Genomic DNA, 18469 nt, shown 5'->3' on the forward strand with positions numbered 1-18469 from the left:
CAGTGTTGTAGCTGTACTGGAACAGCTTGGCTGGAGGTGCGGTTAGTTCTGGAGCACAAGTCTTCAGCACTACAGCCGGGATGTTGTCGGGGCCCATAGCCTTTGCTGTATCCAGTGCACTCAGCCGTTTCTTGATATCACGTGGAGCAAATCGAATTGGCTGAAGACTGGCTTCTGTGATGGTGGGGATATCGGGAGGAGGCCGAGATGGATCATTCCCTCGGCACTTCTGGCTGAAGATGGTTGCATACGCTTCAGCCTTGTCTTTTGCACTCACGTGCTGGACTCTGCCATCATTGAGGATGGGGATGTTTACAGAGCCTCCTCCTCCCGTTAGTAGTTTAATTGTCCACCACCATTCACAACTGGATGTGGCAGGACTGCAGAGCTTTGATCTGATCCGTTGGTAGACTAGCTTTGATCTGATCCGTATAAATAGGTTGACGGAGAAAGTCGGTTTGAGGTCGCAATCAAATTAGCCATTATCTTATCAAATGGCAGAGCAGGCTCGAGGGGCCGTTTGGCCTGTACCTGCTCTTAATTCGTATGTTCATATCCTACTCTCTCTCACTTTCCCACTGCCCGCTGGGGGCTAATCTTGCCAATTTCCTTCCTGTCCCACTCACCCCTCCCAGCGCTGACCCTGTGGATTCTGCCAACGGATCAGCTATCACCACCCCTCTCTGCATCTCCCTCCAGAATGTCCGTTCACTTGTGAACAGGGCCCTTGGCATCCATGAGCTTATTGTGGATGATTGCATCGACATCATGGCCTTGGCGGAAATCTGGCTGATGGGTGATCACACCTTCCCCCTTAGTGAAGCCTCTCCGTCTGGCTATATCTTCCACCACTTGCCCCGCCCAGACCTCCGTGGTGGCGGTGTGGCCCTTATCACCAAATCACACCTTGATCTGTCTCCCTACTCCTCTGGCACCTTCTCCTTTTGAGCATCTCACCTTGTTCCACCCCTCTCGCCCCTCCTTAAAAATCCTCGTTCTCTACCACCCATTCAAGTACCACCCTAAGTTTCTCTCACTTATCTTCACCACTTTCCTCCCTCGGCCTCTGCATCAAGCGACTTCTCATCCTCGGTGATTTCATCCTCCATCTCAACTCACCATGTAACCTCAGAGTTCACTGCCTGCCTATCCTCCCTTAATCTCTCCCTCCATATAACTCCCCTACCCATATTCACGGCCACCCCCTTGACCTTGCCGTCTCACTCTACTCCCATCGTGTCAATCATGGATAATCACTTCCTTGTATCCCTCCCCACCCACTCTTTCCTCCTCCTCCCACCGCCCCCCCCCCCCCCCCCCCAAACACACTTCCTTCTGTGTTCACCCCTGGAAAAAAAACTCTCCTCCAGGTCACTTCCAAATTCCCAACTGTCCAGCTGTTGGCCCTCCATTCACCACGACATTTCTGCAGCTACCAATCTGCTCAATCATATCCTCACCTCCACCTTTGATGTTCTGGTCCCCATTAAAACCATTACACTCTCTCCCTGGTCGTTCCCCCTGGTATGGCCCTCATCTCCACTCCCTTAAGTCCAAGGGACACAGGCTTGAATGTTTATGGCGGACAACTGGTTTAACCATTCATTGCCAAATCTGGCTTGACCACATAAAGCACTATCAGATCCTGCTCTCCTCTGCCAAAACTGCTCACTATTCCAGGATCATCCTGGAATGCAAAGATAACCCCCGGCTTCTCTTCACTACAAACAGTCTTCTTAAACCCCTCTCCCCTGCCTTCTCCATCCTCACCTCCAACAAGAAGTACGTGGAGCTCATTGGTTCTAAGATTGAGACCATCCATTCAGATGCCTCTGCTGCTTTCCTCCCCCTACCCCAGCAAGTCAAACTTCCCCTACAGTTTCCTTCTGCCCTAGCCTTGAACTTGCATATTTCTCTAGTTTATTTTCTTTCTCCACTAATGCCCTCTCCGAGCTCACCTCGACCATGAGACCCACCTCCTGCTTCTTCAAACCTATTCCCACCAGACTGCTGACCACCCAACTTCCCTTCCTGGCCCCCCTGTTAGCTGATACTGTTAACGGTTCCCTCTCTTCAGGTACTGCCCCCCCTTCACTCCAAATCTGCTGTCATCTCTTCTCCCTACCTCCCCCCCACCCCCCCCAAAAAAAAACATAATTGCCCCCTCTGTCCTTGCAAACTACCGCGCCATCTCCAACCTTCCTTTCCTCTCAAGTCCTTGAACATGTTGTCCCCTCCCAAATCAGTGTCCATCTTTTCCGCAACTCCATGTTTGAATCCCTCCAATCAGGTTTCCACCTTTGCCACGGTACTGAATCGGCCCTTATCAAACTCACTTATGACATCCTATGTGACTGTGACCATGGTAAACTATCCCTCCTCATCCTTCTCGACCTTTCTGCAGCTTTTGACGCGGTTGATCACAACATCCTCCTCCAACGTCTATCCTCCATCGTCCAGCTGGGTGGGACTGCACTCTCCTGGTTCCATTCTTGTGGCCAGTCATAGCCAGAGAATCATCTGCAGTGGCTTTTCTTCCTGCTCCCGCACGGTTACCTCTGTGGAGACCTCCAAGGATCTATCCTTGGCCCCTTCCTATTTCTCATCCACGTGCTGCCCCTAGGTGACATCATCCGAAAACGCGTCAGGTTCCACACACTGCTGACGACACCCAGCTCTACCTCACCACCAACTCCCTCGACCTTTCCACTGTCTCTGATTTGTCTCACTGTTTGTCCGACTGGATAAGCAAAAATTTCCTTCAACTAAATATTGGGAAGACCAAAGCCACTGTCTTCGGTCCCCGCCACAAACTCCTTTCTCTAGCCGCCAACTCTATCCCTCTCCCTGGCTACTATCGGAGGCTGAACCAGAACGCTCGCAGCCTTGATGTCCTATTTGACCCTGAGATGAGCTTCCGACCACATGTCTGCTCCATCACCATGACCGCCTCCCGTAACGTCACCAGTCTCCACCCTTGCTTCAGCTCATCTGCTACTGAAACCCTCATCCATGCCTTTGTTACCTCTAGACATGACTATTCCAATGCTCTCCTGGCCGGCCTCCTGTCTTCCACCCTCCATAAACTTGAGCTCATCCAAAACTCTTCTGCCCGTATCCTAACTCGCACAAAGTCCCGTTCACCCATTGCCCCTGTGCTTGCTGACCTATATTGGCTCGATTTTAAAATTCTCATCCTTGTTTTCAATTCTGTCCATGGCCTCGCCCCTCCCCATCTTTGTAACCTCCTACAACCCTCCGAGATCTCTGCACTCCTCCAATTCTCGCCTCTTGCGCATCCCCGATTTTAATCACACCACCATTGGCGGCTGTACCTTCAGCTGCCTAGGTCCTAAGCTCTAGAATTCCCTCCCTAAACCGCTCCGCCTCTCTGCCACTCTCTCCTCCTTTAAGACGCTCCTTAAAACTTACCTCTTTGACCAAGCTTTTAGTCATCTGTCCTAATATCTCCTTATGTGGCTTGGTGTCAAATTTTGTTTGTTCCAGTGAAGCGCCTTTTGACATTTTATTACGTTAAAGGCGCTATGTAAATACAAGTTGTTGAAACAGATTTTATGCATTGATGGAGAGAGTTTCAGATTTCCAGGGTATTTGGATGATTTCTGGGGCAGAGGAACTCCACGTTCAGGATAGGCTTTACCTAACCAAGTACGTCTCAGTATTTTGCAGAGGGAGTAAGTCGAGGAATGGGGGAAGAATTAAATGCGCAAGGCAGAGAAAGGGACAAATCTTAATAGTAAGCTGAAGAGGGAATATATGGAAAAATGTATCTTGGGGCAAATAAGAGAGGTTAAGAAGAAGCATAATGAAGGGAAGAATAAGAATTAAAAGGGGAAAGGGCATTGAGCGTGTCAATGTTTCAGGTTACGGTGCTTTAAATATAAATCTGCGACCCAGTGGAATCACTTAGTTTGTTTGGTACAACTTAAGTTCACATAATGATGCAAAATGAAGTGTGCAACACAATCCCACTTCAGTGGATCTTTTTATGGAAGCACAATAATCCTTCTGCATCCTGTACTACAGCCCAGAGCAGAACCAGTCTCCTTGCAATTCCTGTCTTGCTGCCTGCCAGCTTGTGCAGTGTCCTGTTTCCAAAGGCCTCTCGCTGTGTCAAAAAGCCTGTCCGCCTATTAGACCACAGAGATTAGAGAGTTTCTAACACGTTGGTGAGGAGTTTCTTTCCAAATACACAGGCAAACTAATAAATTGTTTATTGTTTAGTCTTTGGGAGAAGCAACTTTTGATTAGCATGTTAGCCACTTCTATGTGCCTACCTTTTTAAAAAAAAAAAAAATTTTGAGGATACAGATTGCTCTAAAAAGCCCCGCATTAAAAGTAACTCCTTTTCCAACTCCTTTCGGTGATAAAATGGTCAAAAAATCCAGAAACGTGACGAAGGATGATCTTTAAAGACACAATTTTTTGTTAATTGATGGTGCACAGACACAATCTGACCGGATTAAATTAAGAAATAATAAGGGATCTATTATATTGGGAATAAATTATAGACCACTGGACAGTGAGAAAGAAATAAAGATTAATATTTGTACGGAATTTAGAGAGGCGCTGCTGAAGTTAGAGAATTGTGATAATGGAGGACTGGAACAATGCAACGGTAGACTGGAATAAAATTGTGGTCAAAATAATGAGAGGTTCTGGAATGCATCCAAGACTTTTTTTTTAACCAGTATATTGCATGTCCAACAAGGAAGGAGGCAGTGCTAGCTCTGATTCTGGGTAACAAAAGCAGGGCAGAGAGTAATCTGAAGGTAGAACAGTTGGAAAATAGTGACCATAACCTCACTAATTATATTCAATGTGAATCTAAAGACAAAGAGGAGTTGAAGATAAAGGCATTGGCTGGAAATTAACTAATTTTAGTGGATTGAAAGGGACCCAGATTAATTTGTTGGAAAAAATGGCAGATGAAACAGTAGTGGGAAATATTTAAACATGCGGTGGGTAAGGTACAGGTTAAATATATTCTGTGAAGAAAAGATGGAAGTGCATCAAAGTTTGGGACAAATAGTGGTTGGAACAAAAATGAAGTCTAAAAAATGACTCATGGGGAAATAATATAGAAGAAAACAGAAATATTAAGTTTTGAAGGATAGCAGAAATTAGGTTTGCAAAAATGAGAGGGAGTATGGAAGTAGGCTGGCAGTCAACATAAAGGGAAATCGCAAGGGCTTTAATAAGCACATAAGAAGTAAAAGGATAGTTAAAGAAGAGCTGGGATCAGTTGGAGATGAAAGGAGGCCATTTTGTACTTGAGTTGGGAGAGTCTTTTGCCTCCATTTTCACAGAGGAAGGTGATTGAGAGACTTTAGGAAGTCCTGAAGAGAATATGGAAGAGCCTCTACTGGAGATGAATATTCAAAAGAAAACTGAAAGAAAACGTTAATGTGACTAAAATTAGGCTGAGATGTTATACATTCCAGGACATTGGATGAGGAGATAGTGGAGGGACTAACCATAATTTTTCAAAAATCTTTGAAAATAGGAATTTGAAGAGACTTTTTCAGTGTCACTTCAAACTCTTTAACATGACTCTTTAAAGGAATTAAGTCTGTTTATAAAGAATCTCCTGGCTTTATATTAAGTTGACCAGACTTATGTATACAACTGTGACTTCACACTGAAAATTTGGACTGGGGAAGGGGGTTTAAAGAGAAACCAAAAACTACTAGAAGTTTTAAGAAGGGTGCAAAAAACATTTTGTACATTTCACTACCTTGGAATTTGAATTGAAAGTGTTTTAAGCTGCCGGTAATAGCTGAGTTTGTAACTTTGGGTACAGACTCTGCACTTGAGGGGATCTGAGTTGTATTTTTACACTAGAAGGACCAATTTGAAATTGGGATACTAAGTTGTCCTAAGAAATATTTACTGGGGCCTCAAAATCTGGACAGTGACTAACAGACCATGACAGGAACTTTTTCAGCAGTGTTTCTGACGATATGTTTTTCTGCATACTGAATGTTGGTTTTCTTTTTCTGTAGTTTTTAACCTATGAACAAGATTGGTGAGTTTTACTGACCACAGAATTGATGTGCTATACATATGGAAATTACTGCTCAAGAATTCAGGCATCTGAAATAATATTGAAGAGCAGTGATTCAGAATTCCTTTGTAACCTTGAGAGAATGAAGTAATCTGTACCTGGTGATTTGTGATATTCTTTCAACAACAACAGCTTGCATTCATGTAGTGTCTTTAACATAGAAAGTGCACCCCAAGTTGCTTCACGGCAGTAAGGGGGGAAAAAACTGGGTGAGCTAAATGGAGAGCGATTAGGAGGAGTGACATAAAGGTTAGTTAAAGAGGTGGGTTTTAAGTGCGGTCTTAAAGCAGGACAGGGAGGTGAAGGGATTTAGGAAGGCAATTCTCGAGCATGGGACCTAGAGGCAAGTCTCCAATGGTGGGTCAAAAGCAGGGGTGCATAAGAGGCTGGGGTCAGAGCAAAAGAGAGTTTGGAGCAGTTGTTGGGCTTGAAGAGGGCACACAGATAGGGAGGGGTGAAGCCATGGTGTGATTTCAACAGAGTATTATAGTAGATACAGCACAGGAGGTGGCCATTCGGCCCATTGTGCCTGTGCTGGCTCTTTGAAAAAGCTATCCAATAAATCCCATAGCCCTGTAAATTTTTTCCAATCAAGTATTTATTCAATTCCCTTTTGAAAGTTACTATTGAATCTGCTTCCACCACCCCTTCAGGCAGTGCATTCCAGATCATAACAATTCGCTGCATTAAAAAAATGTTTCCTCAGGTCACTTCTGGCTCTTTTGCCGATCACCTTAAATCTGTGTCTGCTGGTTACCGACCCTTCTGGCACTGGAAACAGTTACTACTTATTTACTGTGTCAAAGCCGTTCATGATCTTGAACACCTCTATCAAATCTCCCCTTAACCACCTCTGTTCTAAGGAAAAAAATCTCAGCTTCTCCAGCCTCTCCACATAACTGAAGTCCCTCATCCCTGGCACCATTCTAGTAAATCTCTTCTGCACCCTCTAAGGCCTTGACATCCTTCCTGAAGTGTGGTGCCCAGAATTGAACACAATACTGCAGCTGAGGCCTAACCAGCGTTTTATTAAGATTTAGCATAACTTCCTTGCTTTTATACTCTCTGCCTCTATATATAAAGCCCAGGATCCCATGTGCCTTTTTAACAGCCTTCTCAAGTTGTCCTGCCACCTTCAAAGATTTGTGTATGTGCACCCCCACGTCCCTTTGTTCCTGCACCCCCTTTAAAATTGTACCATTTAGTTTATATTACCTCTCCTCATTCTTCTTACCAAAATGCATCACTTCACACTTTTCTGCGTTAAATTTCATCTGCCACGACGTGTCTGCCCATTTCACCAGTCTGTTTATGTCCTCCTGAGGTCTGTTACTATCCTCCACATCGTTTACTACATTTGAGTTTAGTGTTATCTGCAAACTTTGAATTAAACCCTCTATACCCAAATCCAGGTCATTAATATATAACAAAAAGAGCAGTGGTCCTAATACTGATCCCTGGGGGATACCACTATATTTCCCTCCAGTCTGAAAAACAACTGTTCACCACTACTCCCTGCTTTCTGACCCCGAGCCAATTTTGTATCTACGCTGCCACTGACCCTATAATCACATAGGCTTTAATTTTGTTAACAAGTCTATTATGTGGTACTTTTATCAAATGCCTTTTGAAAGTCCATATACATATCATCCGCACTACCCTCATTAACCCTCTCCATTACTTAATCAAAGGACTTGATCAAATTAGTCAAAAACAATTTTCCTTTAACAAATCCATGCTGACTTTCATTTATTTGCCCATACTTTTCCAAGTGCAAATTAATTTTGCCCTGAGTTATTATCTCTGTTTCCTAACCACCAGCATTAAGCTGACTGGCCTGTAATTGCTGGGTTTATCCCCTTCCCCTTTTTTGAACGAGTTGTATCATTTGAAATCCTCTTGTCCTCCCGCACCGTCCCCATATCTAAGGAGAATTGGAAGATTGTGGCCAGAGCCTCCGCAATTTCCACCCTTACTTTCCTCAGTAACCTAGGATGCATGCCATCTGAACTAGGTGACTTTTCTAGTTTGAGTACTGCCAATCTTTAAAGTAATTCCTCTTTATCTATTTTTATCCTATCCAATATCGCTTCCACCTCCTCCTTTTACTGTTACAATGACAGCATCCTCATCCCTAGTGAAAATGGATGTGAAGTATTCATTTAGTACCTCAGCCACGCCCTCTGCCTTCACAAGTAGATTTTTTTTTAATCCCTAATCGGTCCCACCCTTTTACTATTTGTTCGTAAAAGGCTTAAAGGCTTTTGGGTTCCCTTTTTTTATGTTAGCCGCTAATCAATTCTCATACACTCTTTGCCCTTCTTAATCCCTTTTTTAGACCTTCTCTGTATTTTCTGTATTCAGCCTGGTTCTCTACTGTATTATGAACTTTATATTTGTCATAAGCCTCCTTTTTCTGTTTCATTTTAATCTCTATCTTTAGTCATCCATGGAGCCCAATTTTGGATGCCCTTCCTTTCCCCCTCATAGGAATGTGTCTACTCTGTACCCGAACTAACTCCTCCTTGAAGACCTCCCATTGATCAATTACTGTTTTGCCTACCGATTGTTGATTCCAATCCACCTGGGCAAGATCCCTTTCTAACTCACTAAAATTTGCCCTCCTCCAGCATTTTCACATTTGACTGTTCCTTGTCCTTTTCCATAACTATTCTAAACCATATTATGATCACTGCTCCCCCACTTCATTCCCCAGAACTAGGTCCAGCACTGTTTCCTTCCTGGTTGGGCTGGGAACACACTGTTCCAGAAAGTTCTCTTGAACACTTTTCAGGAATTCCTCCCCTTCTTTGCCCTTTGCACTGTTATTGTCCCAGTCTATATTGGGATAATTGAAGTCCCCCATTATCACTACTCTATAGTTCTTATATCTTTCTGTAATTTGCCTGCAAAGTTGCTCCTCCATCGCTTTCCAACTATTTGGTGGCCTACAGTATACACTCAGTAGTGTAATAGCTCCTCTATTGTTCCTTAATTCTAACCAAATAGATTCTGTCTTTGACCCCTCAACTGCATTATCCCTTTCCAGTGCTATAATAGTTTCTTTGATCAATACTGCCACCCCCTCCTTTCTTTCCTTCCCTATCTTTCCTGAATACCTTTGTAGCCAGGAATATTAAGTACCCAATCCCTCCTATCTTTGAGCCAAGTCTCTGTTATTGCCAATATATCATAGTCCCTTGTGGTGACTTGAGCCTGCAGCTCACCAACCTTATTTAACATGGATAACAATGATAAATTTGAGGTATTGAGACTGGGACCAATGTAGCTCAGTGAGGATAGGAGTGATGAGCAAATGGGACTAGGTCTGGTATAGAAAACAGGCAGCAGAGTTTTAGATGAGCTGAAGTTTTTGGAGCGTGGAGGATGGGATGCTTTTTAAATTTCTTTCTTGGGATATGGGTCGCTGGCATTTATTGCCCATCTCAAGCTGCACTTGAGAAGGTGGTGGTGAACCATGTTGTTAAGGTACTCCCACAATGTTTTTAGCTAAGGAATTTCAGGATTTTGACCCAGTGATGATGAAGGAATGGCAATATGTGTCCCAGTCGGGATGGTGTATAACTTGGAGGTGGTGGTGTTCCCATGCACCTGCTGCCTTTGTCATCCTAGATGGTGGAGGTCGTGGGTTTAGGAGGCGCCGTCAAAGAAGCCTTTGTGCCTTGCTACAGTGCATTCTGTAGATAGGATACATTGCAGCCACAGTACGCCGGTGGAGGAGGGAGTGGATGCTTAAGCTAATGGTGGGAGTGGGTGTTTGAGGCAGTGGATGGGGTGCGATCAGGTGACTTATTTTACCCTGGATGGTGTCGAGCTTCTTCAGTGTTGCAGTTGTACCCATCCTGGCAAGTGGCAAGTATTCCATCACACTCCTGACTTGTGCCTTGTAGGCGGTGAAGAGACTTTGGGGTTTGGGAAAGTCAGGAGGTGAGTTACGCTTCACAGAATACCCAACCTCTGACCTGCCGTGGTAACCACAGCATTTATGTGACTGATCCAGTTGTGTTTCTGGTCAATGTGACCCCTAGGGTGTTGATGGTGGGGGATTCGGTGATGGTGATGCCGTTGAGTGTCAAAGGTTGATGGTTAGGTTTTCTCTTGTTAGAGATGATCATTGCCTGCCACTTATGTAGCATGAATGTTACTTGCCACTTACCAGCCCAAACCTGGATGATGTTCAGGTCTTACTGCAGATGGGCATGGACTGATTCTTCATCTGAGGAATTGCGAATGGAGCTGAACACCAGCAAACAGTCCCACTGCTGACATGATGGAGAGAACATCATTGATGAAGCATTTGAAGATATTTGGGCCTAGGATGGTGCCCTGAGGAACTCCTGCAGTGATATTCTGGGGCTAAGATGATTGACAACCACAACCATCTTCCTTTGTGACAGGCAGATCCCAAACTGAGATTCTGTGAAAAGGTTATTGGAGAGTAATTGCCACTTGATAGCACGATTGATTACTTCTTCCATCATTTTGCAGGCTAGGAGAACATAGGAGCAATCAAGTTTGGAGGTGACAAGGCCATGATTGGGGATTTCAGTGGCAGATGGGCTTAGGTGGGGCACGAGATGAGCAATGTTATGGAGGTATAAGTAGATGATCAATGTGATGAAGACGTTATGGGGTCAGAAACTCAACTCAGGATTGAACAGGGTGCTGAGCTTTTCGAACAGTGATTCAGCTTGAGACTGGGGATGGACAGGAGTTTTTGGCGGGGGCCAAAGACAGCAGCTTCAGTTTTCCCGGTGTTTAACAACAAAATTGTCTTGCCCAAGACTGGATGTTGTGTAAGGCAAATTGATTCTCACATTGCTCAACAGATGTGGATGTATCTTACATGTGAAAGAACTCTTCTATCTCAGTCCTTGGTAAAATGCCCTGATAAATCTCGACTAAAAATTAATGTCTGAAATTTGTATAATCCTCCATTTAATTTTGGACATTGGGCTAGAAATTGCTCGTAAAATAACGATGTCCGTTAATGGACAAATCGAAGAGCAAGTTCCAGCGACCACATGCGCAAACGCGGAAATCTGGAACTTGCTCTTCCTGATTCCCTGCTGATCTGACAGCTTTGCATTAAAAAAAATCGCAGACGGGAATAAATGGACCTGCGAGAACGTGCTCGCCTGCTCAGCAGAAAAAAGGTTCGCTGAGTTATATCAGGTTTAAACTAACTTTTAATGCATGGTAAGTATTAATGACTGCCAAACAACCTTTCTGGCATTGAAAATTAAAATAAAAAAATGTGGAGTCTTATTACTCCTGATTTTAATAGCTTTTGGACATTCAAATTTTTTTTAAAACTTTTTCTTTGCCTCTTTTATCTCATTCTTTTAATCTTACCCTCTCTTTATCTGATTTTACAATACGTTATTAATCTTACCTGACACTTCTTAGTCTGCGCAGTTTGTGAATGAACTTCACTTCCTGGTTCTCACAGCGTGACTTGCTTCAAGCTGATTGGTGGAGGGGACCCAGAGATCCTTTCCTCCTCTCACAATTCAGAGAAGCCCAGGAACGACTGCTGCACCATTAATGGACAAATCGAAAAGCAAGTTCCGGCGACCGCACATGTCGCAAACGCAGAAATCCAGAACTTGCTGATTCCCTGCTGATCTGACAGCTTTGCGTTTTAAAAAAAAATATTTTATTGAGATAGAGGATCAGCCATGATCATATTGAATGGCGGAGCAGGCTCGAAGGGCAGAATGGCCTACTCCTCCTATTTTCTATATTTCAATTAAAGCAAGTTAGCACCCAGAAGCCCGCAAAAAGTTTGTGGGTTAGTTAGTTAGTTACTTACGAGCGGTGGGTGACGTCTGTTCGCTGCTCAGTGCAATTTCCAGCCCGTTATATCCAAATCAACTCCGGACTTCATTTATGTTCAGTTCAGAGAAGGTTCGCTAGGTTGATTCCGGGTATGGAAGGGTTGTCTTTTGAGGAAGGATTGAACAGGTTGGTTCTATACTCATTGGAGTTTAGAAGAATGAGAGGAGACCTTATTGAAACATACAAGATTCTGAGGGGACTCGATAGGGTAGATGCTGAGAGGATTATGGGAGAATCTAAAACTAGGGGGTATAGTCTCAGAATAAGGAGTCGCCCGTTTAAGATGGAAATGAGGAGGAATTTCTTCTCCCAGAGGGTCGTGATTCTTTGGAATTCTTTACCCCAAAAAGCTGTGGAGGCTGAGTCGTTGAATACATTCAAGGCTGAGTTAGACAAATTTTTGATCAGCAAGGGAGTCAAAGGATATGGGGAAAAGCGGGAAAGTGGAGTTGAGGTAAAAAAATCAGATCAGCCATGATCTCATTGAATGGCGGAGCAGGCTCGAGGGGCTGAATGGCCTACTCCTGCTCCTATCTCTTATGGTCTTATGTACTATCTGCCCAAATGTCAATTTGGAATGAATTAAAATGTGCATCAACGTACTTACAAATTCATGTGCTATTTAAAAGTGTCTAGGTAAAATGTAAAATTTGGGTTTTAAATCTGCCTATTTTGAATTTGGACCGCAAAATACATGATTATATTCCATGAACACTTTTTAACACGAGGAATATTGAATTTACCACAATTGAAATTTGGGTTGAACAGTTTCTAGCACAGGAGGGAAAAGTCAGAGTGCTCTTACTTTTCACTTGTTTTAGGACCTTAAAAGAATACGTTAAAAGAAAGTTAACTAAAATTGCGTTTGTGTGCCTTGCCCGCTATCAATATTTTATGATTTTTCCTTTTTACAGAATTAGTTTAATTTCATTAGTTTAAGATTTCAGTATACAGGTTTTTGGTTGCATTCTGAATCTAAAAGCAGCAGTTCCTTATATTGGGATGGTTGCAACTATTATGCTGTTGATGTTCATTGTAGGACACAACCCCCAGCACCAGGCCAAATGCTGAAGGTAAATTCTTACAACAATATACTGTTCTAATAGCAGGACAGCCCTTTTGCACTTTTTCTTAGGAACTGGCAGATACCAGGACAAAACAAGTACAGTTTCACTGAACATTGTGAAGTATATCTTAAGTTTTGTGAGTTATTTTAGATGCTATTTAGCCAATCTCCTCTGCTCTTTGCTTTCAGAAATGAATATTGCCTGAAACTAAATGAAGGATCTTGACCATTAGAGTGACCACTGCCACGAACAATAGAGAAAAATTGCCTCTGAGCATTGGGAAATGACGTCCTACATAGCAGTCAAACATAGTTGTGACTATTTGAAGATGCCAGAAGCCTGCAGAAAAGCATCGTCGGAGTTAGTTATTTAAAATCATTAGCCTGTAATTTGACCATTCACTCTTTACTAATGTGTTGGCTTATTAACCTACTACTTCTATACATTATTAGAATTTAATAACCACAAGCAATTATTACCAAAAAAAGGCTGGAAGTAGGATTCCCTTTAGACAAGAGTTTTGTACAGAATGTTGTGACTAATTTAGCTACAGTAAGTGGCTCACTTTCAAAAGCTGAATAAGTATGTGTAAACCTGTTGTTGCAGAAGTGTATTTTTTTTTAGCATGATCAAGTAGTTACCAAATACTGTGGAAGAGAGAAATATGAAAAGACTTTGGTCAGACTTTCCCAGTGTCACTTCAAACTCTTAACACGCGGTTTAAAGGAATTAAGTCTGTTTATAAAGAATCTCCTGGCCCACCTATTACTGCAAAAATTTGAAGGGGACCTAAGGCTAAGCAAGCATCATTCCAATAAAAAATTTTGCACTATAGTGCCATTTACTATATAATATTTTCTTAAGTCGTCCATAGAACTGGGAGATCTATATTGGAAAGGGGTACTTTTCTATTTACTTACCAGTTCTATAACATAACTTTGTAGGCAGCTTAAAATTTAATATGTTTAAATCATATTTCCTCAATTGAAAAAAAATCATATTGAATACATTTCTATAAATTCTTTTACATTCTTGATCTTGATATGAAAAATTAAGCTTTGTAGTATGTTAATAGGCAAATTGTGTTGCATTTCTGATGGCTTTGTCTAATGTTTGAAGAAGGTTTTGAAGAAAAAATAATCTGTTTAATATTTGGTCTTTCCTGTAGATAATATGGCAGAATCTTTTGCTTAGCATTTGTTTGAAAACTATACTGAATCCTGATGACTGTGTCATTATGCTTTTGACCCTATATATAGGTGAACAAGCAAAATAGTACTTTAGCAGCTTAAAAGTTGTGTTGAGTGATATTCTTACTCCATGTAATGCTGTTGAAAATAAATTTCACTTAAATACATTTGTTTTGACTATATCCTATTTTCCTATGTTTAGCTCCATTGTTGAACTCCTCAAATAGTACATATGGCACTGATTATTTGAGGAATCCAAACTCATCACCGCTCACTGTGGAATTTTAATTGCTGTACATGCAGAATTGTTATATTAAAGTGTGACTGTCATAAAGAAAGTTATAAATATTACAGAATCTGGAGCAAAGTAGTATGCTTAAATACTTCATCACAGTATTTGTGTGTTTTTCAGATAGAAGAAAAGCATAATTGTGCTGAAAGTACACAATAAAATGAGATTTTTTTTATTCGTTCATGGGATGTGGGCGTCGCTGGCAAGGCCGGCATTTATTGCCCATCCCTAATTGCCACTTGTTATTAAAGGCACAGTAAGTCCAAGGGAAGTTTATTTCAGCTGGGAGCAAAACCAGAATCTGTGCTTCAGTTTCATACTGACAGTGCGTATGCTATGCAGTTACAATGAACATGTAAAACTAAAGCCAAAGAATATCAAAGTTTTTTTTGGTGTGTGGGGTGAGATACTTTTATTAAGCTATTGATAAAGCACTTTTTTTAAAAAGAAGGGGGCAGAAATTGCTTGTGAAATAATGGTGAGCTCAACAGCGCTCACTGTTAGTGGTGAAATGGAGGAGTAAGTTCTGGCATTTGTACATGCGCAGTGAAACGTGGAAATCCAGAACTTGCTCCTTCTGGTTTGCAGGAGATATGACCGCTTTGAATTAAAGGGCAATCAGAGAAATCATTGAAAAAGTGCCAACTTGCTTATCTGCCCAGCTGGAAAGTAACTAATATTGTCACAAAACAGGTATGCTTATAAATGCCAGGTCTAAACTAAGTTTTGATAGTGTGGTAAGTGTTAATGACTGCCAAACAACTAAAAAATTAACTTTTAGAAATGTGGAGTCTCATTTCTCCTTATTTTAATCATTTTTGGTCAATAACTTTAAAAAAAATTTTTTTTACTTTTCCCTTCCGTCTTATTTAATTTAATTATTTCTTGCCCTCCTTTTTTTCGCTGTCTCTACAACTGTTTTGCAACTGTTTTAATGTTGTTCCTTTCACTTCCTGGTCTTCATATTGGAAGCTTGCAGAGAGAGTTTTGCAGCTGTCAAAAATGCTGCAATCTGATTGGTTATGGGGAGAGTGTGATCCTTTTGCTTCTCCCACAGGTCCTAGTTTCGCTTGAACTGACGCCGGGCTCTTCTCCACTTCCTATTCAAGGAAGTGCCCAAAGTGAAGACCGTGGTAAGTTAGTGGGTTAGTATAAATCTATGGAGCGGCGAGCACTGTTGGTTCGCTGCTCCGAGCAATTTCTGCCCCATAGTTTTAAATATTTTCAAATGCAATTCTGACCAAGTTTTAATTGAGGAAAAATCCTGAGGCAGAGAAAGCATAAGCTCAAAATAATGAGCCTCGTATCACTTTGTGAACTAATTCACTAAACTGATTAATTAGTGTGAAACTGTCCACAATGGAAGACTACAATGGCACCATCCAAACATAAACTAAGGATCAGATTGACATTACCAAATCTCAACTTTTAGACAACTGCAGTGGTACAGACATATCAGAAGAATGCCATCAAACTACCAGCAGCTATATTAACATTAATATTGGCACATGCAGTTGTGGAAAGCAATGGAAAATATGGAGATAGAATATCAAGAATGGGCATCCCAAAGGATGCCACATGATATTGAGTACGTTGGTACTGTGTTCCCTGCTTGTGCTTCATTCCTGGGTCTGACTACCCCAAACTTGGGCTTGTATACAAAACGTGGGCCTATAGTTGGGCTCCTTTCAGTGTGTGTCCTGGATTACTTCCAGCTCCTATATCTCCTCTATCCCTTCAGTACTCCCACAGTTCCATCCCCCTCCAGCAAGCCTACCCAAATACTCACCCCGAAATGTTACACACTCCATTTCCCCCTCGCTGTGTCCTAAACCTTTCCGATTGCTCACCGACCTCAGCAACCTCCCAGACTCTCCAACCCCCTCCTAGTCTTAGATTTATCCTCAAGTGCTTCTATTTCCTCCTCCCTCCCTCCAATAGTTCTACGTCTCACCCGCACCTCACAAGTACTCCATACCATAAACCCCCAGACAGCATTCCTATCACATATTCTCAGACTCCAGCACTTCCAGAATTACTCTGGGGTTCAGCCTGCCCTCTTTGCCTGTTCTGTGCATGCTTTAACTCCAAATTGTTCCTTGCACCTGCTGCAGCCAGCCCCTCCTGGCCTGATTCCTGGTCCCACTTCCTCTTTCAATTGGCCACGATGTAGCATGTATTTGACAGCCTATTCCCACCGTGCCAATCATCAAGATATATGTCGCCTTCCATCATCTTGCATATCCTAGGCCTCACAGCAAAGTGATTCAGTACATTATTAAGGGAATGTGTGAGAACTGCACTGTGACATTGGAGACATAAAAGAGAGAGGGGATGAAAGATTGGAAGAATAAGGCAGAAATAATGAAAAGCATGTCAGATAAAATGAGATGAGCACCGCAATGAATGTCACAATCTTGGAGAAAGGGAAGCAGAAGGGACCAGAAACTTAACTGGACCAGCCATATAAATACTGTGGCTACAAGAGCAGGTCAGAGGCTGGGTATTCTGCGGCGAGTGACTCACCTCCTGACTCCCCAAAGCCTTTCCACCATCTACAAGGCACAAGTCAGGAGTGTGATGGAATACTCTCCACTTGCCTGGATGAGTGCAGCTCCAACAACACTCAAGAAGCTCGACACCATCCAAGATAAAGCAGCCCGCTTGATTGGCACCCCATCCACCACCCTAAACATTCACTCCCTTCACCACCGGCGCACTGTGGCTGCAGTGTGTACCATCCACAGGATACACTGCAGCAACTCGCCAAGGCATCTTCGACAGCACCTCCCAAACCCGCGACCTCTACCACCTAGAAGGACAAGAGCAGCAGGCACATGGGAACAACACCACCTGCACGTTCCCCTCCAAGTCACACACCATCCCGACTTGGAAATATATCGCCGTTCCTTCATTGTCACTGGGTCAAAATCCTGGAACTCCCTTCCTAACAGCACTGTGGGAGAACCGTCACCAGTGGTTCAAGAAGGCGGCTCACCACCACCTTCTCGAGGGCAATTAGGGATGGGCAATAAATGCTGGCCTCGCCAGCGACACCCACATCCCGTGAATGAATAAAAAAAGTCAAAGACCCGAGAGCAATACAAAGAATTAGTGAAAAAGCAGAGAATCAGTTACAGAAAAATACATTTTTTCTGAGAAAAGCCATTGGAGATCAATTATATTATAATTCTTTGTGCCTTATAACACTGTTATAAAATAGGTTGTCCTCAGACTCACTCTGAACAATGCCATGTGAGATCTCTAAGTTTTTTTTAAAAAAAGAATGTTAATATCTGTAGAATGCATCAAGCACTTAATTTTAAAAGGATGTAATTAAATGAACCAGTGCATTAATAGTCCAACATGAGCACACAAATAATAGAAATGCTAGTTTAAAGACTGTACAAATTCTTTGAAAAAATTTCATGCCAATTAATGTGGATAAAATTATACACTTTTTTTTGCTCTTGTAATTGTCGGAGTTACATTATGATGTGTGGAGGAGGTAAACTATGAAGTAGAGCATGAGTGTGCTGATTCTGTATCATAAATACAGAATAAATTGGGTACTACATTCATTAAACAAAATATAAGGAACATTCCTGAATATGAAATATTCTGATGTGACTGAAGAAAATTTAGTTATTAACATTGGGACAGAAGAAATGAGATTTATTTGTTGACCTTAAACCTGACATGAATATTTCATCTAGACAGGCTCACATGTCTGAGATAAAAGAAACTTTGTTTCTTGGTAACTTTTACATCCAGCCTGTGTGAGGCATTGAAAGAATATCATCTTTTGAACATGAATCCACTGTGAGAAAACAGTCTGTCACTGAGGTGGTATTTGGCAAAACTAATTTTTGGAGTAATTTCTGTTGTACAGGTTTACCTCTTCAGTGATATTACGGCAAGGGCCTTAATGACAACAGTCTACTTATTTAAATGAGCATCCGTCTTTGCT

At 42.3% G+C, this 18469-nt stretch overlaps 1 protein-coding gene across 9 annotated transcripts in view; it reads left to right on the forward strand.

Annotated features, from left to right (window-relative positions):
* LOC137321833 (protein 4.1-like) overlaps positions 1-14391 on the forward strand; it is a 160284-nt gene extending 145893 nt beyond the window's left edge. For 3 of the 9 annotated variants that reach the window (XM_067984553.1, XM_067984546.1, XM_067984552.1), the window contains exon 21: positions 13206-14387. Coding sequence is in view for 1 of the 9 variants with exons in the window: in XM_067984547.1 (XP_067840648.1) it covers positions 13206-13211 (6 nt within the window). In the remaining 8 variants the exon portion in view is untranslated. Of the gene's footprint in view, positions 1-13205 lie in introns of all 9 variants that reach the window. The other 6 variants (XM_067984554.1, XM_067984555.1, XM_067984550.1 and 3 more) reach the window with 4 other exon arrangements.
* The last annotated feature ends 4078 nt before the right edge of the window (positions 14392-18469 follow it).

The sequence above is a fragment of the Heptranchias perlo genome, chromosome 5 (assembly GCF_035084215.1).
Source record: "Heptranchias perlo isolate sHepPer1 chromosome 5, sHepPer1.hap1, whole genome shotgun sequence".
Taxonomy (NCBI): domain Eukaryota; kingdom Metazoa; phylum Chordata; class Chondrichthyes; order Hexanchiformes; family Hexanchidae; genus Heptranchias; species Heptranchias perlo.